Source organism: Dermacentor silvarum, chromosome 8, assembly GCF_013339745.2.
Source record: "Dermacentor silvarum isolate Dsil-2018 chromosome 8, BIME_Dsil_1.4, whole genome shotgun sequence".
Lineage (NCBI taxonomy): Eukaryota > Metazoa > Arthropoda > Arachnida > Ixodida > Ixodidae > Dermacentor > Dermacentor silvarum.
The window spans coordinates 86,712,551-86,736,578 of record NC_051161.1 but is presented as its reverse complement, the minus strand read 5'-3'; the positions used below and the strand labels follow the sequence as shown (position 1 = coordinate 86,736,578).

General features: G+C 46.3%; 1 protein-coding gene across 3 annotated transcripts in view; it reads left to right on the top strand.

Moving 5' to 3' along the window:
* The window catches only part of LOC119461538 (neuropeptide CCHamide-1 receptor), a 364,658-nt gene extending 341,189 nt beyond the window's left edge, over nt 1–23,469 (top strand). For 2 of the 3 annotated variants that reach the window (XM_049673190.1, XM_049673191.1), the window contains exon 3: nt 20,467–23,469. In XM_049673190.1, the coding sequence (XP_049529147.1) occupies nt 20,527–21,759 (1,233 nt within the window). In that variant the 5' untranslated portion in view covers nt 20,467–20,526 and the 3' untranslated portion in view covers nt 21,760–23,469. Of the gene's footprint in view, nt 1–906; nt 1,103–20,466 lie in introns of those variants that run through there. The other variant, XM_037722881.2, reaches the window with a different exon arrangement.
* Nucleotides 23,470–24,028: the final 559 nt, after the last annotated feature.

The following is a 24,028-nucleotide window of genomic DNA, read 5'->3' as shown; positions in this document are numbered from 1 at the left end:
GCAATGCGCAGTTTCGGCGCTATAGTAGCAGAGCCAGTTCTTCCAGGGGAAATACGTATACCCCCTTGCGTCCTTTAAGGACGCAGGTGGTATACGTAGCTGCGCCTCAGGGCGAATTGGGTGGGGGTGAATACGGTTCGTTGAATGAACGATTGCTGATGATGACCGCCGAGGGAAAACACACTCGGAGACGTGAGAGTGCTGCGAAACCGGTCTTTTGAATAAGGCACTAGAATAGCTGGAAGCAAGGAATGGCCGCACCGAGGGAGGGGGGGGGGGGGGGGGGGGTAGAGCGGCTCCACGGTCAGTTTATTTGTGGAAGGGAGAGCGTTCCGCGAGAATCCTTGGAGAGAGTAACAAACAAACAATAAAGTACAAACACACCCACTCGCACACGCACACAAACGTAGCAATAACAGAGCGAAATGATAGAGAATGCGTTTCCAGTGGCCCTACGGAACGCTCGGACTTTTTACACGACGACATCGTTGGCGGCCGGCTGCCTTTCGCACGGGGGTATTGCTTAATCCCTCGATTCGAAAGAAGCAAAAAAGAAAGAAAGAAAGAAAGAAAGGAAGGAAGCAGAAATGCAGTAGCGGGAAGGACAAGGAGGCGGAGAGAAAGGGATGAAGAAACGTTTCGCGCTGAAAACCCTCCCTTTTGTGGCGGCCGGCAATGATGCCGGCCGAGACTCCTTTGGCACGGCGCGAAGGGCCATAGCGCAGTCGTAGGGGTAGCGTGCCGCCGTGCGGTCGCCCCGTTGTGCAGTGCCTCGTCTTGACAAGTTGTGTGATGCGCTCTGTCGCTCAGTGGACAGCGAAGACGTCAGCGTGCATTGTCTCACACGAGAGCGGGGTGTTGTTGCTGCTGTAGTTTGTGTATGTGCGCACGAGTGCGGGCGCGCGAAGCAGTTTCGGTAGTGGGACCGCCGAGGCCCTTGGGGTGCCGCCACAGTCGTGAGAGAAGAGGACGTGCGGCGTTGTTTTGCTTCAGGAGTGGATGTGTACCTGTGCGCGTGTGTAGGTACCTGCGCCGTCGACGCGATAACAGGCGGCTGCGTCCTTCTTCCATCATGCGACGTCCTCTAAGGATTTGCTGCACTGTGAGTTCCAAGTGGCTGCTACTCTACCGCTGCCACGGCCGTGGAAGATGAGCTCATTTTGGACCGTTCTATTTGTTGTGCTCATGTTCTGGGGTTTTCTTTTCAGCTGGACCATTGTTACGCGTACGTTACGGCTAAGTGGTCCGTTGGGCTAGTGCGTACTGCCTTGCAGAGTTGGTAGAGTTCGTGGTTTTGTATTGCGTTACACCGTGAAACGCAACCTCCGTCTAAACACATGCCAAATTAGGGGCGCTATAACGTAAAATGTTTCCAAACTGTTTTGACTCCAATTTCTGCAATCAGCCTCCATGATTGGTCAAACATTTTCGGGCCACTCCCAAGTTTGCCTGTCTGTCACGCCACGACACGAAAACCGCGATAGCTCCCCATCTGATATAACGCGTACACACTGATTATGCATGATTAAACCGCACAAAAGAAAAATAATCATTCCTGATTCGGCGCCTTTTCACCATTAGCCCTCTGCTATTGGTCCAATGTTTTCTGGCTAGGCCCACTTCGCCTGTTTGTCACGCGACCTCACAAAGCCGCGAAATGTCACCACGCCAAAGTGACGTGTACGCGAAAAAAATGCATTCATATGCCGAACAACACTGAAAAATTTTCTGCCAAAAATTATTGCCAACTAAGGGGCCCAACATATTTTCAGGCTATTGAAACTTGCTACTATGTCGGTTACTTGGTCAATTTAGCGGGCAGTTCCAGATAACGAAATCGGCAAATTTTTTAGGGCCTCTGAGCTCTAAACATTTTGTCAACTACATTAAAAACCACGCATAACGAAAGCAACCGTGGAGTTTAGCGGCTGGTATATATTGGCTTGAAAGCGCACAATCATTGATTAGATCCCATGCCAGCTATAGGTTAACTTTATTTACAACACAAGGTGCCATGCATGCCTTAATAGGTGCTTGACCAGCGCAATCGGCTTATTCACTACTGGTCGCCGTAAAAGCTGACTAAGCAGTCAATGCAGCAAAGGAAGCCTTGGTTCTCATAAACGTGTCAAGTCCTGTAGTAAGATGTTCTTACGTTGCCTAACGGTGCTATTTCCGTGTTTGTGACGCTCAGCAGTGCGAAAACGCGCCACTACCCACCATCGTCGGGTGCCTAATTAACAGTGCCCTAACGAACATACTCCCTTGCCGACGTCTTTCCATTCGCGCTGCGTTATTTTTTAGTTCACCTAGCGATTCTTCCCAGTTAATTTGGTATTGCAGTGAACTCGGGCACGTTGTTCGGAAGACTTTCCTTATTACAGCCCTCTATTCTCGCTCTTTTTTTTTTACCTTATATAGTGTTCTTTATCTTCTTTACATGTACTCCCTAATACAGCAGGCTTAAAACGGTGACCTTGCAATATGGAATTATAGAAAAGTACTGCAGCTATAAGGTGCACAGATAAGCGGTTCTATTGTATGGAAAAAGTTCCTCAGATTTAACTTTTCGATGAAACGGTTGTCAATTTTTAAAGCGAAGCTCAATATGTCTGGGCGAAATCGTATATGGCTAGACGACGAAGGGACTACTTTGGTTTTTAAAAGAAACGGGCTTGGACAAGCGGCTGTGACAGTGATGTCACGTACCATGCAAGAGTGACGGACTGTGACTGACGATGTGTGCGCTGTGCTATGTGCTCTCGCTCTCTCTCCTCCCCATCTTTCATTCCCCCTCATCCCGCTCCCATGTGTAGGATGGCAAACCGGCTGTGCTGAAATGGTTAACCTCCCTGCCTTTCCGTCTTCATTCCTTCCTTCCTTTCAGCAATGGCTCAAGCGTCGTCGTCTTCTTCCGCAGCTGCCTCGTTGGCGCCCCTCGGGTTGCGCTCGTGCTCGGCACGCGCTCGTGCCACTGCTCCCGCGTTCGTTGTCGTCGTCTTCTTCCACAGCTGGCTCCGTTGCCGGTCATTATTCCACCCGGTTCGTGGCCTATCCCCCTCAGTGGGTTGTGCCAAGTGTTGAGGCATCATCATCAACATCATCATCATTATTCCAGCGTCGAATTTCATTTCTCCTCTGTCGTCGTAATAGGGAGGCCTCGTTTACGGGGGTATGAGCCATTGTTTAAGGGTGTATGAGCCATCGATTGTCGTAAGTAATTGACAGATTTAATTTTGAAGCAATTTAATTTCGAAGAATGGCAAGCGGCAATGGGCGGACTGCGGGCATGCCGTCAGTGACGTCGTTCTTTCCATCGTAGGTGAACTTGTGTGTAACCTCATAATTAAGAAATACTTTAATGAACCCTCGGGATTAACCCAGTGATGAACACCGGGGACGCACGGTTCAGATTCACTGGTTAACCATCTTCACGAAATGGAAGGGCCGGCGATTTATTTTTTATTTCATTTTTGCTTAGGGAACTAAAATCACCATCACTGATTATGGGATGGCCTATCACGCTATTTGAGTCGGCCGTCCTCTGTTCCTTAAAGTTTGGCGTAGTTATGCGCTGATTGCATTCATTCGGCGTTTTACGATCGTATGTTAACGTTCCGAAATGGTGCGTTCATCCTTCGATGCTTCTCGAGAACTAGTTTCAACGAGCGACAAACGTTTAGTACGCGGACAAACACACACGGACACACAGCTAGTATTCTTATTATTGGGAAATGGGAAACTTCTGCGCAGCGTGGAGTGGTGGAGAAATTGCCCCATTTCACTGCTGTCATTTTCATATTACTCTGGACTCGAGTAATTGCCAAGGAACCTTCCTGCGCAGTTGCTTTCGAAATGGGCCCGAGCTGTTTCTATCAAACGAGCTCGCTATTCCGGTTTAATTGGAATGTATTCTCCGACATCGCGGTCAGTGGCGACCCAAGTTCGCGCACGTTGTTGTTTGAAGTTCCGGTAGCAATTACTCGTCGGGCAATATAGCTGCAGTATTTATGGTTTCGCCGCTATTTCATTCGTATTTGTGTGGTTGTACTTGAGGAGCACGTCCCGAGCACGCCTGTACCAGTATCACTGTGGCCATTCCATGACTGGCAATTTGCAGAATACCATTAGTTTCTTATCTTGTTCGCTAACCGAATACAGTGAAGATGAATTCGCAAGTGAACACCTGTATGTTCAAGAAGAGTAACAGCGAAATTAAACGTGAAGCCGTTGGCAAAGAAAAGCGTAAAATTAGTCAGCCAGTGCAATTATGGAGAAGGCGATGTTTTTAGTTAACCAAATGAGAAAGCACTCGAAAAAAGAAAATAGGAAGAAAGAACGGTCACTCTTTATATAATACTGCTGCTGGGTGAGGGCGGTCCCCCTATCTGTCCGCAGAAACATTACTGCATCAGTGATGGACCAGTTTCCCTTGCCTTGACTACCGGTTTTATATGTTTGACTGCTGGTTTTTGTCGCGCACTATAACTTTTATCTACTCATTTATTTATTTCAGCGCTTCTTGCGTTCTGCTTACCTCCATGTCTCTCGGCGCCTGTGTTTCCTTGCTGACCCTATCTTGCTTTTTCTGTTACACTCGCGAACATCGGTTTAATCGGCGAGCAATATAACTATCCGTTCTACCGTCGAAAGGGGTTTTCCGGTGAACTGGATAATACGTATATGTATGCGCGAGCACGGTGAATCAAGGCTGTTGGTTCTTGGCACGTCGATGTGTGAAACCTGATGTAGATTCCTGGGTTTTGCCAAAAACCTCGCTTGGAAAAGTTGTTCGCTCCAGGGTTTGTCTTATTATCTTTCGCAATGTTTCAAGGGCTCTTCCATATTCGAGCGTGCATTATCGCTGCCACTTGTCTGCTCGCCCTATGCGCGGCCCAGAAATTCGTTTTCGGTATATAGTGGGTACATTGCCAGTAAAGTGCAATAAACCCACCAAGTATTCGAGAAGTCGGTTCTGGTCGAGAATGTTGGGGGGAGGGGAGAAACACTACAGATGGCGCAGCCATCGTGTCTACGTTGTGGCTTCTAATTTTCTATCATGTTTAGCAATAATTATTTATTGCTTATTATTACCTAGGCTCATAGCAACAAAATACTTGTTTTAGTTGCTCAACAGGTCAGCGTAGAATAATAAGTTGGTTGTGTTCTCGTAGCTCACACATCGACTTTGTAATGCTTCGCCCGGCTAAGCTGAAGCACCCTGTATAGTTGCACCAGCGCACTATAAAAAGAAGGGTGGGTGGGGGGGCACATTTGCGACTAGGTTGGAAGCAAGCGTTGCGCCATTGAATTAAAACAGAATGCTGACATTCGTCAGGACAGTGGCGGGGAAACGTAGTTGATCAGGGTTGCCTAGCCAGTCCTATTTATTTCTCACCGACCAGGCAACGCAGAAACACACTCGCTTTTTCGGGAAGCGCAGTAAGCTTTTATGGGCAAGCTGGACATGGGGATTCACCGATGCGGAACATTGCAGAAAAGGAAGAAGACGAGACGATGCTGATTTGCATCGAGGTCTGCGGCCAGGATTTTACATCTATAACATAATCGGCCACAATATCTCTTGGCCGCTGTTTGTTTAGGAGGAAGGACATCCAATCTAAATACATGGGTACAAGAAAATTGTTTTGCTTGGTATCAACTGCATGAAATTTCACGAGGTTTGTTGCATTTAAAATAAAATGTAAAAGCTGTTACCCGTAGAAAGCAAGTTTGTTATTTAAGCAATCATTTTTTTTTTGGACAAGGATACTTGATAATTGCAAACTTGCACTAGCAGCGCTCAGACCAGAGGTGGGCAAACGACTTCAGATGCCTCAAAGTAACCTCAACCTTCAACCACATTCCGACGCCTCACTCAATCTCAACTTCACCCCATGAGGTTCAGGTTCAGGTGCCTTCGGGAGACTTGACTTTAACTTTTAGCAGCTTCCATAGGCCTCAACTCACCCTCAGTATTAAAGTTAAAGTGATACTAACTCAAAAATAATAAATTCAGCTGGATTGAAAGACTAAGCTTCTGTTATAGCGAATATTTGTGATTCGTAGGCAAAACACAGCTTTTGTAAGCGAGAACATGCCGATAATGGAAAATCAGGGGGGTACCACCAGTTTAAGACTATGGTACCACTCAAGTCACCTTAACACTGGCTGATCACAGAGAGCGGTCATGATGGTCACGTGGGTATTATCGTGGTGGTCACGATGACGGTCATGTGGGGATTATTTCAGCTCGTCCGTTTGACGCGGGCGATGCCAATTGAGGACCAGCTGCGCGACCATCAGTTTCAATTTTTTGTGCAACAAATGGAATATTTGCCCAACGAAGACGATAAGAGACTACTCGACGAAAAATTTCGCAGTTTCACCCAAAAGGCGAAGCATCAATTGCGATAGCAAATTAAGAGAGAGCTATTCGAAGTAAGGATAGCAGTTTTATCAGCTGTATAAAATTCGATATCTAGGAGCACCATCAACGCGTAGAACTGTTGTCGACGCCGCGGTGTTTTGCCCGCGTTCGCACCGAACGCGCGCGGCATTGGTGACTGTTGCCGGTGCCTCTGGTGGCGGCTCAGATGTTTTCGACGAGGTTAGAACGGGACACTCGTCGAGCAGCGTCGGAAGTCTTTACCGCCTTCTCGCCTCACAACGTTTTTATATAAATACGCATTAGGTGCCGCAGCTAAACGTCACCTCCCCTCACTCCCTCCCGTCCCCTCATGGTCTTTCGCGTGACTGAAGAAGTCGGGTTTGCTCTCCGCCGTGCGTTCCCTCCCCGTCATAGAATTTCTCACTATAACACCTAGAGGGTAAACTGGCGCCACCGTCCATGCGAGTTTCTTAAAGGGTGCCGTGCCCTCATGGGAATGACGGGATATGTGTCTGCGAGGCTTGTGTTGGCTGGTGCTGAACGAGGCTTCGTCTAAAACGTGGATATGGCTCCACAAATAATGCTTTATTAAAGTAAAATCTACATAAAAGGCTTTCATTGACCCATATTACATCTCTCAAGAAAGTTTACTCACCCACAATGCAGAATCAAGCGAAGAAAAGCAAGAACAGTCGACAAGTTGTTCCAAAGCGAGTGAGAATCTTGTCGTCTGCCCTCCAACTTTAGCCGCCAGCTGATACTTTTTACGTTTCATGTAATTGTGCATCCAATGGTAAGTCCTCAAAATTGAACAAAACATGGTTTTTCTAATAATAAAGCTAAAGCAGTTTTTTGCGTGCTGTTTTAGCAGGAAATGAATCATTGTGACAGAACGAACGGTGCTAGCCAGGCGCGTCTTCAAGGCGTTCTGGCTCTGCAAGAACGATGCCAATCCGAAGTCACAATATACCGGCATTCCCATGGATACTACAGCGCAGCCGCGCCAGTTTTCTCTCTAGGTAATATAATGAGAAACTCTATGCTCCCCGTGAAAGCGCGCGTTCCTCGCGCGCTTTCAATCGCACATACAGCATACGGTGCGCGGCGATGATTTCATCGCCGTTGGACTTCATACGGAACCTCACGGCGATGGCGACGCCGACGGCAGAAATCCACTTGGAGTGTCCACATAATTTCGATTGCAGTAATAATCTATCTATCTAACTCGGTTGAATATGTTCCTTTAGTGTCCATTTAAAGTCCGCTCTTCAAACTGAAAGTGATTTCTTGAGTTACTACATTAACCTGCTAGTATGACCAGCCTCTACCATGCTACGAGAGGCTACGGTGATTCATGATGCTGAAAACTAGAGTGCGCTGTAGGCACAATTTACGCATTCAGGATTGAACACAATTATTGTGTCCTCCGTCACTAAGTGATGTGTGCAGTAACTGCGCGCTAATGTCGGTTAATAATGCCAGTGAGGAAAATAAGACATTTGATTGACGCTTGACGTGCGCGTCTCTTTCTTCCTTCCTCCTCCTCTCTGTCTCGTTCACTCCTCACAGGGAAAGGAGTATAAGGGATGAAAAAAGTGAAAGAAAGAAGAAAGAAAACTGATTATTCTGCGCAAACGCAGAGTTTAAGTACACAGAGTAAGTAGTAGTGAGAGAAAAGGGGGAGAACTTGCCCGAGCTCAGGCCAGTAGAACCGTTCCGAAGTCACGTATGTATGAAGCGCAGGGCTAATTTGGTGCGGAACTCAAGCGACATTTTTTCGCCTGTTAAAAATTTTCATTCAAAGGCAGAGTTCATATCTCACAAGGACCCATTCGCCCGTCAGCCCATGTCAGGTATAGCACCTCGGTTTTAGCTCCAACTCCGTCTAACTGGAGAGGTGTGCCATAATATTACACTAAGTCTCGCGTCTGGTATACAGGAACCCATGATACATAATTTCGCTCCAGCTTTACGCTAACTAGAATGCTCAGCGCCTAAGGTTAATCTCTCAATGTCGTTCCTGCGCAGCGGAACGACACTGGTTTAACGTAAGCGATTAGCCGCCGGACATCCTCCAGTACTATACCGACTCGGAAGATGCATATATCCTCCCGCACACCGTGATCTAACAAGGCGCGAGGCCATCCAATGGCGCAAACTACAAACTGGCAGCTCCCACACCCCCTCTTATACAGTAAAATATTTCCGCAACAAATAACGCCTAGGTACAAACACTGCTCAGCTCCGGCCACTCTCATATACATGGCGTGGACTTGAACGCATTACAACACAGACAACACAAATACCACAGAGTCGTGGGAGTGCCTCCTACGTACCTCCGAGCCAGCAGATGAACGCCGGCTCATTCAGCGTGCGGTGGAGGCAGCCTAATACCAAGGGATCCCCGCCGACCTCCTCTAAGCCAGCGCAACCCGTCCTTGGACTGGTCCCCTCTTTTCGGGCGAAGTAAGGAATTCACCACCACCATCACCGCCGAGTCACGGCGGAGCAGCGTCGCGATGAATGCGTTGTTGAAGCTATACTCACAACGGTTCTGTTCCTTCGTTCCGTCTGTCCGTGTGGGCGAAGTTCGTTCTCCACCTCGCCTTCATAATTAATCAGTTGCGAGTCCTGTGAAAGTAGGAGTTGTATGCGCTTATGTCTGTGCACTGCCTTCGCCTAAAGTCCTGGCTGTTCTATTCCTGTGTTTCGGTCACCATTACGGAGTCGCCTACATTGAGTCTGGTCGGCACATGGCTTGCACTGCGCCTCATGAAGCTGATAATTGGCGAGGAATTCCTCATCCATAAGCTGCGCAGTCGGCTTTTTGGGACGCTGCAGCTCGCGGCTCTGCATAGTATGATTGTCAGGATTTTAAGTTAAAGTAATTCATTTATTTTATGTACTGGAAATGTTGACACCCTTTGTCGCCGGCTTTTGTCGCACGTACGGGCGTGTGTGTGTTTGTAGGTTTTTAAATATACACCAATCGAACAGATTCCCCTACGATGGATCTCTTTGTACACCCGCTGTTTTCTGTCTTCAAACTGCTTTATTTCATCTGTATGTGCCTTGTATAGCAATGATTAGGACCGAGGCACTTGCAAAGGCAGACATTTCGCACTAAAGCTCAGACTTCCAAGGAAGTTTTTTATATACTGAAGATATTTTGTATATTATTAAACTCAACTGGATTCTGACCCTGAACATGTCACATTATAAATGCGTCCTTACAATTTTTTTTCAAGTGACTCAGAAAGGAGATGTTGGTGCCATGGTGGTGCCCGCTACACTCGTTGTCACGTGAAGAAGTTAGATTTGTATTACTAGTCACCGAATATCACGAAAGCGAATCATTGTGTTCAAGCCTATTATAAAAGAAAGCGAGGAATTTTCCCGAGCAGGTATGAGGAATGCTAAATAGCAATTAGCTTTCACCTCGGAGACATCATTGCCGCCTTTATTTCGTCCGCTCCGCTACAAGCGATTCGAACTGTCCAGATTATTTTCTTTTTAATTTTTGCGCATTTGTGGTTGTGAATATGTGAATATGTCTTTCTTTTACCCTTGCTTGAAAAATACTAGCATCCTATTTTCGCTAGTGTGGAGTCAGAGTAGTAGCCGCTGTCATTCACAATCTCCCACATGTTCTGGGAAACATATGGTGATGATGATAAAAACAGAATGTTCACATGCCTTCGAAAAAAAAAAAAAAACCTACTGCCACCTGAGATGACCGAGCGAAACACTCGGTCATGAAGTCCGAAGATAGGGATAGCAAGGATGACAATGAAAACTTTGAGGACAACACTTCCCGAAGCAGAATTAGAAGATTATGTTGTGAAATTTCGAAGACACGTTGGTGTACTCGTTTAGGATTCAAAATAACGTTAGAAAAATGTAAAAGGATGCTACCTAACAATCTGCGTCTTTACGCATTAAGGCGACACCGATATTTTCCGCCTGAAGATAGAAGGAAACAGAAAAAAGAACAGAGATAGAGGAGCGGCCTTTTTTCTCACTCCTTAAGGCGTCCTCCTCTTGATGCAGCCGTCACTCTTCCTCTCACTGGGAAAAACATAAACGAAAAACAATAAGAGAGTGAAACACGAAATGCAAAAAACTCCTCGCTACCTGAAGGCGGCCTAAGGTTATGGCATAAGGGCCCATTCACAGTTGCGACTAGGCGAGGTCGCGCGACCAAGTTAGTCGCGAAGTGACCAGTCGCAAGTAGTCGCAAATGGTCGCTTTTCTCGAAATGCGACCGTTTCGGGCCAGTCGCTCACTGCTCGAGTTTTCAGTCGCGCGACCGCAGTCGAAGAATAGCTGAACCAATCAGATGCGAACGAACACGACGTCCGTATACGCTGACGCCTATTTTACGCGGCGATGACATTTCAAGCAGACGTGAACGGCATATCGCGAGACATTTCGGTTTAGCGACTCGTCGGTCGCATTTTGTCAGTGTGAACATCGTTCGTCTAGAGTAGCTTCCTGGTCGCCAGTCGCAATTGGTCGCGCGACCTCGCCTAGTCGCAAGTGCGAATGGGCCCTAAGAGTGAGGCCTAAGATGTTTGTACTGACATGCTCAGTTTTCAAAAGTGTCAGGTGATGTCTGGCACGAAGCCGCGTTCGAAGCCTTTACCGGCAGCTCCAATTTGATCTCAAGAATTCTAATCATGAATGTGTTGCTCATGTTCGGAATGCCCTTACCATGGCAAACGAGACGCCCGGGGCTTTCGGTTGCATCTAATTGGCGTATATCTCAAGCTCGATGTTGCAGAAGGCCTGCTGCAAATTTACGGCGAACATAAGACGCCGTAAGAAACAACTGGGTGTTTCTTACGGCGTCCTATGTTCGCCGCCGTAAACGGGAGGTACCGCAGGCACTCGGTTTGCTAGATGTTGCCGCCGCGAATAACGTATTCTGCGTCGTACGGTTTCTGCAAAACGCCACTGCAGTCGACATATTGCTGATTCCCAACCAGTCTACGTGCAGCCGTTATATCTACAGCGCGAGCACCACGAGCAACGCGAGAGAGAGAGAGAGAGAGTACATAGCCGCAGTGTAAACAAACCGTCGATGGAGGGCCATTGCAACCACCGAGACGAATTTTCCTACGAAAGCGGTGCTCATGATGATTGTTATTATTACTTTTTATTGGCATGCCCTTTGAATCGAGGTGGCGATAATTAGTCACCTAGCCTGCTTCATCTCATCAGGTCTTGACATATGTCTATCAATTTCTAGAATTTCGCCTATCTCTCCTTCATCTTTTCCTTCTTCGTTAAAGCCTGTATATCTATGTTGTACGGTTATCTATGCCTGCAACGACTCCAGTTTATTCGATCTCTTGCCTACTTTCTTTCCACCAATACTCCAAAATTCTCTAGCTTACCTCGACCGCTAACCGGTTAATGATTCCACCCGATTTGAATCCTAGAGCTTCTGGAAGAGGGATGTCACCTACGGGCCTTGCTGGGTGAATACCTCCGCACTTCATTAGGATGTGTTTAGACGTGTCCGCAATTTTGCTGCGGCACACCCATGCCTCATTCTGTTGCAAGTTTTGATTCAGTATGTTTTGTAATCAGGCAGAAAGTCCGGGCCTCACAAAGCACGGCACTGCCCTTTGTGTTATCGTACACATTTTCCTTTCTAATTTCGTTCTTGCCATTGTTGCGAATCTCCATGGTATTTTTGTTTCCATGCTTTCATATTATTAACTGTCTATGTTTCTCTAACTTCTTTTTTGATGAGTCCTGGTCATCAGGATGACTCCTGGTTACATCAGGAGTCAAGTTTGATGACTCCTGGAAAGTAGTCGCCAACTTTCTCGGCCTCTTGCTCAATTCTGTATCCAGACTTTGAGGTGCGAATGTATGTGCGCTTTAGCCACCCATTTGTTTTCATGCATGTTTCTGAATCTTTACTGAAAACTAATTTTTCTCTGCGCTTCTCTGACTGCACGCAGAAAAAGCCCAACACATTTCACACTGCACTGCCTGATTTGTGCTTTTACCGCGGAACCCCAATGCCAATCGGCCTACCGGCCTTTTGTTAACCTCTATCCCCGATAATATCGCTGATACTAAACACAGAATTTCATTTTCTAAGGATAGCGCTGGTACCATTACTCCTTTATAAGTTCCTAGCAACACCGGTTATTTATTGTAGAACGAATGTGTTCTATGTTTCAGTACTGTTGAAGTACGGTTCCCCTTCATCCTTAGATTACCCTAGTTGGTGTTTCAGTAGATATTTTCTTTGTTTATGCGTACGCCCAGGTATTTGTACTTCTTGAATATCTGTATGGCTTACTGTTTAATTGATGCCACGTCGTTACTCGTGTCTGCAGGAAAGAAAATAATTCCCGACTTCTGTGTTTTTAAATTAAGCCATAAATATGTCCCTTAATTGCCACACGTATTCTGAATTGCCTGTAAATCCCCTGCACTGTCCGCTAGTACCACTACTTCGCCCACATACATCAGCCCAGGGACGCTCTGTGGCAACATTTGCACTCTCGTAGCAAGAAGCAGCAGAGCCGGCTGGCCGAGGCTGTCGAATCAGTTTGGAAGTTCTAATAAGGTTGATTTGAAGTATACACAATAGGGCGCTGTCCCTAACTGGAGAGAAGTGCATTTTGTGCATCTTTCACCTGCGCCCAATGTGTCGGTTCGCGCATAAACAATGCGGAGTCGACACGTGCTCGATAAGCCTATGTTGTCGGCATTCGTATTTTTTTTCTCAGCTCCACCAATGTGACTAGTACCCACTGCTTCGACAAATGGCACCGTCGCCAGGAGACCTTCGTCTTCCCAGATTTCCAAAGTGTTTAATGTGTCGCTAATGCGTTCGGAGATGAGAACTTGTTACTTGGGAATATCCGCGTAATCAAGCTCGGTGGCTGTATAGATAAACGTCGCAATATCTTCCAATTATCCACCTTGCGACAAAGCGCGCAACTATCTTTCGGTGACAGCGGAGGCAAAAAGCGATGCCAAAACTGATACACGTCTCCCGATGCTAGTGTGTCGGGCATAGCAACTAGCGTAGCGCGCGCTTGGCAAAGCCGGGAAGGGCAACCTAAGTTAGATGAGCCTGTCCCCACGTAGCTAAGGTGCCACCTTAATTGTTAGGTGCTCCTAAGAAGCCTTCACTGATCAGCCCTTAGTGAAGAGCATCCTAAAATACATTCAAAAGACGCTTTCCTGTGTGAGGCTTCTTTACTATATTATATAAAGAGCGTTTCAAAATACACGCCGCATAGTTTAACTGGCACGGTAATGGAAAGAATTTAGCGGAAAAGAGTGTACGGGGCAGAGTGCATTCCTGAAAGACTGAAACGTAGAAAACGGGAATGTGCAATACAGACTTAGGCCACTTAAATCCTTGGGTTATACATTATTTGTGTACGAAACAGTGAAAATAATGAAGTCCGTTCAACACAGCCTATAAGGTGAGAACTCTTCGAAAGGTCAAGGGGAGCGCCAAGAGCTCGGTCCCACTCAAGACACACCGCCCATGGCAGTCGAATAGCACCGAAGTTTGTCACAGCCTTTCGCATGTCCTATAGAAGAACTTGTAGCTGGGACAACACACATAAAGAAGGGACTTACCTGGGAGTTTGTGTGAGTGCGTGCAGATATGTTAGTGTGTTTTCCTGCGCTCTGAAGCGGTTACCAAGATTTCTCATGTCCCATCGCTCGAAAAAGAAGTGGACGGGTTTTCCAGTTTCCGCAAGATTCAAAAGTCGTGCTTGAGGCCGGACCCTCGCAGGCAAGCTGTCCGAATTCTGAGACGTAAGAGTTCTTGCAGCGGGGGTTGTTATGCGTTCATTTGACTGTGTATAGATCAAGAACATGAGGATATTTGGTTGAACGCTTTTTATTCACAATTAACATCCTTGCCGGAGGCAAGTTCGGGTCCATTTAGATGCACAATATAGGAAATGAGCATACACACACTAATACGATGAGAAAATATAAACATTACATAGAACTTCGAGTAAACTGACTTATAGTTAATGGTGTTAGAACACAAACACGATATTATTATTGCTACGGGACAGCTGAAATCCATGACCCCTTTTGGCGTGAAGTCGACGAAGAGCACTAGCGCGAGAAGTACTCCGTATTGCTCTGCGCAGTGCACTTCTTTTAAATATAATCTGTAAACAGTCTTCGCAGTTAAGTTTCCTTAAACGAGACAATACGAAACGTTTATGATGCATAGAACTTAAGGGTTACCACTTTTGCCGAGAAAAAAAAAGAAAAAAAAGAAAACTGGCATGACGAAGGCAGAGGGGATTGTAAAACGTACTGTTTGTAAAAATACAAACAAAACTAAAGGGACGATACGCCGAGTAGACAAATATCGCTTAAGTGAAATTTATTGGCAGGCTTCATATACATTGTAATAATTGGTACACCTTTAAAGCCCCAACGTTCTGTTGCTGCAAATAACTTTTAGTAAGACACATTTATTGCCTACGAACAACACCCCAATACGTGGCAGTCTAGATGACAACATGTACATGATGCTCTAGGGAATTCAGGAACATTTCAGGAATTATTAATGGATGTGCTTTATATGAACGCCCGGCAGAGCGACTGTTGTGCAGCTTATAATGTGCCGAATTAGGGAGAACCGGAAGCCGGCACATAAGGTGCCGATGTGGTGGTCGAACCGGCAACCGGTATCGTGAAAGACCGCTGTGTCGCTCGAAAACCGGCCAAGTGGCAGCAGTACATTTAGCAAGAAATATGAGCCATAATTGACGTTTAAACATATACTTAACAAGTGAACTTAATGGGACGAGGTTAAAATATAGTACATAGTTCGTAATACATGTAGTACAGCGTACAAACGTAGTCAGAGAAAGAAAGTAACTCTGTGTGCCTCTTGGGGGCATAAAGCAAGTGAGGGGAAGAAAGGTGTTTAAGAAATGAGAGAACGGGAGCTGAATTGTAGCGTCATGCCGTACAAGAGAGAAATAGAGGCTACACCGGCGGTGCTCCAGAGCCTTACTTCAGGGAGTAAACGCAGCGGATGCCGAATTCCCGCTCTTTCCAACGCTTTCTGCGGTTTATAGTCCTCGCAACACTACGAGTATTACGGGCCGTAATGTTGCTCTAGCTGCGACTTCCACCGCTTCGCCCTTTCTGCATATTCTTCAGCATATTCTGGCCAGGCGCATTTTATCTATCTGGAGCAGCTCACCAACAACGCAGCAAATTATCAAGGAGATATATATATATATATATATATATATATATATATATATATATATATATATATATATATATATATATATATATATATATATTCATTCACTGACTGCACAGAATTTTCTTTGCATCGTCGTAAAGGTACACTGCTGCTATGACGCGGACGTCGTAGTGGAGGGCCTTGCAATAATTTTGGTGTTACTTCTGTTACCATGAACACGAATTTCGGCGGGTGAACATTTTCGCAGTGATTGCCGCGGCTTGGTGTCATCTTCATAGCGTTACGCGGAACAGTGCAATTCGAAGCCCCTATGCCTCCACTGCCGATCGTAGAAAACGAATACTGAAACGTGTAGAAGCTTTAATGTAATGGGAATTATTTCAGGCCAGCAATGCCACCTGGAGCTATTCGGGCCGTGGTTTCATACAACGTAGGCTTTGAAGGATACTTTCACTCACTCTGACATGATGGCGTGTCTAATTGGCGTAAGTGAATGTCCAATTAGCGTCAGCCGTTCTCTGACAAGCGCCGATGCCCGCGTTAAACCTTCTTAATGTACGACACGGTGCTGTCCGCGCACTCGAGGACCCAATTAGTTTGCTGTTAACAGCAGTTTTTTTTTTCATTCGTTGCAGATGCAACGCAAGCACCTCTAGTTAGAAGAATGTTAGTTAGTTAGTTAGTTTTTACGCCCCTTAAGTCATTATAACATAATCAGAGAGATCATTAAGCACAAATGATAAACAGCCTACATGTTTAACATTTGTGCTTAATGATCTCTCTGATTATGTTATAATGACTTAAGGGGCGTAAAAACCTTACGAAGCATGTACTTTTCATTAATTTTTAGCGTAGAGCTTCTTCTACCTACCGAAACCTTTATTTGCTGCACGAATATTTTGTGTGGCATGAAATAGCGGGTGAAGGCTGGTGGAGGGGAGTTGACAGGTGGGGGGGGGGGGGGGGGGGGGGGATGTCTGGATTAGCATGGAGCGCCAGTTTTCGGCGCATATTATCAGTTCCGCAACATCAGTGACCACTGAGAAAAGAATTGCGAAGCCAAATTTTATGCCTGGGATTTTGGCAGCGGTGACGTTATCATGCCAATCGCCTAATTTGTTGATGCATTACAGGTTTGAGAACATTTCGATCACCATGAGCGCGCTGGAATATTGTAATGTGGGTTTCTCAGGATTTCCCTTTATTCAAACGTCATGAAACAGACCCTAATAAACAGAAATTCAAGAACATCTTAATCGTCCGTCTTGCAATCTGCTCTGCTAGTTGTTGGAAATGAGGAAGACGAAGGCTCGCGGATCAAGGACAGCGGCCAAGGGCGCTGGCTGGATCAATAGTTGCTGTCCCTCCTAAGTGATGTCCAGGTGTCTGTCTGGGTCTGAATCCCGTCATTTCTCTTGACCACTTCGTAACCGGAAGTTCAGTCATAAATTTAGGAAATAGGAACTTGGTTCTGCGTGGGGAGTAATTTTATAAAACACCGACATACCGTTAAATTGCTGCAAACTCAAAAAGTTCTATATATGTAGGTTTCATGCCGTCTCTATCAATAGCTATACCGTACATCAAGTCCTACCCCTTATAAGGTTCGATTTAGTTCCACAAGGTTCGATTTCAGGTTTCTTATTATTTTAGATATATAATATTGACTTACCCCATTTCCCTTAACTTTTCTTTATGTTTACGCTGATGACACGACTATCTTTTCTAATCATTCTCATTCTGCGACTCTCGTATCTAACCTCCAAGCTGACTTGACCTTTCTCGAAGAGTGGCGCAACTCTAATAGACTATTGATTAATCCGTCCCAAACTAGTTTCATGCTTTTCCATACACCCAACCGAAAATCTGCTAACTATTCCCTGCCTCAATGTCAACTGTGTAGCTATTCATTTAAGTGATCATATATTATCTTTAGGAGTTATAGTTGACACCCATTTGAAATTTCACGAACATATCAATTCCGTTTGTAAAAAGATTTCCTATTGAATTAGGGCATTGACCAAATCAAGAAAGTGTTTTAGTATAGACACTCTTAAAGCGCTGTATTATGCATTCATACACAGTCATCTAGGTTACTGTATTACACCATGGGCAATTATATTGAGTACACATTGGGCCTCTGAATATACTGCAAGAGCAAGCCGTGTAACTGTGATGATGATGTTGTGGGTCCAGGCCTCAAGCACACAAAGATGGCACAATGAACACAGAGAGTCTTTAATGACCCGGGGACGGGACTAGGACAACGTACACGAGAACACACACCCAATTCACTTGTTAGTTGTCTGTCGCTTTCATACAGCGTCACTGTCGGATGAAGTCTAATAGCGTGTCAGTATCACACACTCACATCACGAGGGGTTGCAGTGATGAATCTAGCAGCGGGTGGCGCATGGGATGGAGGTGGGGGCGGATGCCCAGCACGTGACGAGCCACTCGCATGACAGCTGGGTCGGGACGTCAGCCGACCACGGCTGCACCGGAACACGCCGGCGTCATATATGCCCACACAGCAGTGGAGCAGGCCGGATCTGGCAAAGGGACACCTGTTATCCCACAGGGACGCCAGACCTGTTTTCCCAGCTCACCCAGGAACACCGGCCTAGGGTAGATGGACAGCTCGGCTCGTGAGGCACGAAGGCTCAGACCAGGCACAGGCTCAGACCAGGCACAGGCTCAGCCCAGGCACAGGGACAGCCCGGGCCGCTCTCCCAGCCCACCCAGGAACACCGGCCTTGGGTAGACGCACTGCTTGGCTCGTTCGGGACGAAAGCCCAGACCCGGCAGCTTAGTCTGGTGACATGATCCCTTCAGCGCCTGGCCCCGGCCCTTCCCCTTCCTCGTCCATCGTGCACCACAACAGTCACGCACATTCGGCCGCGCAATTCAAAGAGTCTATTCCTATCACAGTGACCTACTACGCGTACTTCCGCCACTCGACTGACGCCATGGGATTATATTTTCGTCCACCTTAAGATACTACCTATCTCTGAACTATATATTTACAGGATGTCTGTTTTACTTTTTAACGTTTTTAACCTTTTTCATCGCATGCTCATAATGGACATTTTTTTTTTTTTGCCGCCATGTTATCTAATCCCAACAGCACTACATTTGAGGTTCATAATAACCTTCTACTGCCTAAAATACATAAAAATTATGGAAAATGAGTATTGTTTTCTCAATCATTTCATTATGGAATTCACTCACATCTGCACTGAAAGAAATATTGCTTGTTTATGAATCTCGGAAAAACCTAGAACTGTTTCTATTCAATGTGTAACTGTTGCGTCCGCTTCCTTTATTTACTGTATGCCTGTTTCATGATGATTTCTAGGCAATCATTGAAGTATTTGACGCTGGATTTGTTACTAGTAGCATTTAGAATTATTTCTTTAAAATTTTATGTTTGCTTTATCAGTTTTCTAGTGGAGGTCCTGCCTGCGGACCTCCAGTTTTATAGGAGGTCCTGCCTGCGGTTCGTAACCTTGGGACCTCCTTCTGCATATTTACCTATATTGTACTCTGTTATTTAACCACCAATAATGATTGATTGACTGATTGATTGATTGGTATATATAGCACATTTCTTTAATATTTTGTACATTTCCGTTTCAGCCACAGCTAATTTCACGAACGCTTTCCTTGGCTTCATATGATCGTGATTAACAAAATAGAGCCCCTCGGTTTCCCTTCTTCTCTCGTTTATTGATAGTGAGGGTATCGAATCTGGCAGTCTTGATGTCATTAGGTAGCAGACCAGGGTTTTAACAGCGGAGCTGTTTAAGCCGGCCGTTGGTCCGTTAGTCGTCCACAAAAAATGTGGGCCGATCCTGGCGGCAGTCCAAGTGCAATGGCACATACCCCTGTGAACTAGCGAAGCTGAGCCTGGATAAGTCTAGCTAAGCATGGTTGGGACTACTTAATCTTACTCAGTCATCAATAGCCAATCAATAGCCAATCAATAGCCAATCTATAGCTAATCGATAATCGATCAATAATTAATAAATTCCGGAAAAAGTTGGGGATGACTTGGTAGTGCTTAGCCTAGCCCAAATACGTAGCCAATACCATAGGATAGCCAATCAATAGTTGATCGATAATGGATCAATAATCAATAAATTCCGGGAAATGCTGGGGATGACTTGGTAGCACTTACCCAATCCCAAAAGCCAGGAATAGCTAGGTGCCCATCAGCTCCGCTATCACTAGCATTGCGCCTCCAGTGCAAGCTAGGCTATTTTTTTAGCTACATGCCTCCTTTCCTAAGTTAACGTGGAACGTTACACCACCGGGCAAAAAAGGATGCTCCACATCCGCGCAGCATGGCTCTGAGTGGCGCTGTCGAACACTCCCAGGGCTAGATCTAGTAAACATAAATGCCGAAGTGAGTAGACGGAGTGATAGCCGATAGCTGATATATATATATATATATATATATATATATATATATATATATATATATATATATATATATATATATATATATATATATTCGTGTGTGTGTGTTTGTGTGTGTGCTTACGTGCGTGCGTGTGTGTGTTCTGTGCCTCTATACACGTCATTTGCAGTTGTAAATGTCTGCCCAATTCACTACACGCTTTCTGTTACGAATTCAATCATCACCGGTATTTCTTCCTTCTTCGACTTCGTTGTCGCTCCTTATTCAGTTTAATATGTTGTTCTAGGAAGCATAACGAAATATTCTTTCACGTTCCAACGCTATGCCACATTTCAACAGTCGCGCACACTTAATAGCGCGATGTGGATTATCCCAGATCTGGCTAACGTGCTGCGTTCTTTCTTTCTGTCTTTGCAGTACCTGTGCTTAAGAGCGATCTGATCCGGGCGAGAGCCGGCTGCCTTAAGGATTCCGTGCATGGCCGACGTACCGGAGAGCTACGACATGCTGTCGACGTCCACTCTGGGCCCGCTCGTGGCCAACGTGACGTCAGTGACGTTACGTGTCTCCAGAGACCAGTCAGTGTCGCGCAGCTACAGCAACACTACGCCCACCTCTCACCTCAACCTGACCACGGGTCACGGTGATTCCGAGGAATTTGTGCCCTACGAGCAAAGACTAGAGACGTACGTGGTGCCCACGCTTTTTGCTTTCATATTTCTCGTCGGGCTCCTCGGCAACGGAACACTGATCGTCGTGTTCCTGAGAAACCGAACGATGCGCAGTGTTCCTAACATCTACATCATGAGCCTCTCTCTGGGCGACTTCATCGTCATCGCCGGCACTGTGCCGTTCATCAGCACAATCTACATCCTCGACTCGTGGCCCTATGGGCTGTTTCTCTGCAAGCTCAGCGAATTCCTTCGGGACGTGTCCATTAGCGTGACCGTGTTGACGCTGACCGTGCTCAGCATAGATCGGTACGTGGCCATCGCCATGCCGCTTCTCAACCACAAAGGCCGTCGACACACAAGACGAACAATTACCATCATGCTCACCGTCGCGGTGTGGATGATCGCCATCCTCTTGGCCATACCGGGAGCCCACTTCTCGTTCGTAATGGAAGTCGAGGCCACGCCCGAGCTACGATACAGCGTGTGCTACCCGTTTCCACCGGAGATGTGGCCCTGGTACCCGAAGCTGATGGTGCTCATGAAGTTCCTCGTTCAGTACGCGATCCCATTGATGATAATAGGCACTTTCTATTGTCTCATGGCCCGCCAGCTCATTCGCACGTCCCGCACCCACTTGACGCAGCCCGGCTGTGGCGGCGTGGCGCAGCTCAAGCAGATGAAGGCGCGCGTGAAGGTGGCCAAGATCGCCCTGGCTTTTGTCGTTCTTTTCGCCGTGTGCTTTTTCCCCAACCACGTGTTCATGATGTGGTACTATTTCGCGCCCGACGCACCGTCGCACTACAACAGCTTCTGGCACGTCTGGAAGATCATGGGCTACGTGATGACGTTTGTCAACTCGTGCCTGAACCCCATCGCCCTGTACCTGGTCAGCGGAGTGTTCCGCAACCATTTCAAGCACTACCTCTTTTGCAGCCGGCGTGCGGCAAGCGGCGTCCACTCGCGCAACAATTCCTATTCCTTCCGCACCATTCACAGCTCCAGCATGTCCAAGTGCACGGCTTCCACCAAGATTTGACGAATGACTTGCCTCCGGAGGAGGACAAAGGTCAAATGCGACGGCCAAAACGGGCTTCCCGCCAGCGACGAACCGGAGTTCAGGTCGGTGTCTGAGGGAACATTTTAGACCAGCCTACATTCGTCAGCTTCGGACATTCCCCGGGCAGTTCGCCTAACACATTTGGCTTCCCAGCGGTGTCCTACTGTCACGTGCTTTTGGGATGCTAGAAGTGAAGTTCCAGTAAAGACAAGAGCATGTGCTGCCGTAGTCAGGCCACCGTTACCGGTGTTTGCCACCAGTGGTGTCATTGTAGAGGGGGATTGTGCGTGAGATTAGTGACTTCAGACAACGTGCTTTCAGAACTGGAAGTGCTGTGAAATATTGCTGCAGTGTTCTCCTCAAGACTCGCCGAACAATGATTGGTGTCTAGAGGCACCAAAGGCACCCACTGCGATTTTAAATGGTACCTATCTCTGCACGGTCCATGTTGATATGCGTAATAGTGCATGGGTATGTAGTATCACCATTCATGGTGATCTCATGGCTGCCAGTATATACTGGCCTTCCGCATTCGTCCATTCTTGAAGTAGCTTATGGCAACTTGTACGACATTCTCATGTACATAACGATCATCTCAAGTAGTCTTCGATTGAGTCTCGTATATTTAACTTGCGCGCGTGGATGTAACGTACGAACGAGGGATGTTCAACCTGGATCTCTGGTTATTACAGATGTGTCATACGCTGTCATGAGCAAAGCATGAAGCGGAATCTTTGTGTCTAATAAGGTTGCTTTTTGTGTCCTCAAGTTTGCCATTGTGCACTAACGCACTGGGACCAATTTATGCAGCGCTGTATCTTTGATGCTATCTCGGCAGAAGAACACAGGGGTTATTAACGGATGACAGGTTCTTATCGACACACTCATATGGTGCAACGAAACTTTCGTATAGCATTCGCTGTCCTTGCAAAATCAATAGGGCCAGCTGTGTAAGTGCATTTCAGGTACCGCTGATGCGTTGTTTTCTCATAGATAATTAGGGAGAGTCTACTTAAGTGTAATTTTGATTTCTGCGAGTATGTTATGTCATATTCACCATGATGATCGTGACATTTTCATACAAACTACTGCGCGTTGTGAAACGATCAACTTTTTGAGAAGAGATTTGAAACGAACTTCGCAACGAGTACCCCAATACAGATATACGAAGATGTATGCACGCTAGAGCTCTGCAAAGGCGCCTACACCAACACACATACACAGATGGATTGAATACACCGCTATGCCCATACACCCACACACCGCTATGCATCGCTCTTGCTGGTGCAAGGTTTCGGCACATGATTGTCATACAGAAGTAAATCAAATTTCGATTTCATGTGATGAAGATTTTTGTTAGAGTACAGTACACCTATGTTTGGTTCATCAGTTTCGCTGCAATTAAAAGATCTCTAAGACAGCTGTAGCGCGCAGAAATCGTAGATGTTGTGCTATGAAGAACAATGTACAATTTTATCAGCGTGACAATTACTTGCCCAGTAGAAGCAAGTTGCTTGAAGTGTACATTTCGCGCACAATAAGACAAATTCACAATACATGCGTTCAGGTCACTGGCGCCGAACATACGAATGGTGTATTAAAGTGATACCGTCCTTTGGCTCTTTCCCCACTTGGTGGTTTATCTGTTTGTGTCTGGCCGTTTATGTAACTAATATATATATATATATATATATATATATATATATATATATATATATATATATATTACATTTTCAATGGTTGCTTTGATACGCTAACCGTTAGACCACGTAGGCATGCCTAAAAAGGCAGGATAGAAAACCTTTGCTGATTTCCCTCATGCAAGTTAGCGCTTTGAAACGCTTGGCCCGTCAGCCAGTCGTATGGCGCCACTTTACTCATAAAAAGTGGGCTCGCGCATCTTCTGGCTGCGGATGAAGACGCTGTGGCACGCGTTTGTCATCATTCTACTGCGCGGTGGTGCGTTTGTTAAAGATCAAGGACGTTATGTCTTGTGATTGAGCATGTTTTACTGCGGAATACAGGTTCCGCTTTCTCTACAAGGTCCACCATCGTGGCTGAGGGACGCGTTCGTCACTGAAATCTGCAGCACGACTTTTGTCGTAATGAGCGATTTTGCCTTGCTGGCTCATGAAATGCGCATACCACGCGTCAGGATGCGCGGCACGAACGCTTCTACCTGTGAGACAGAGACGCGTTTTACGGTTTCTAAAGGGCGCTAAGTGACGGTAATCTCTCAGTTCGCTGC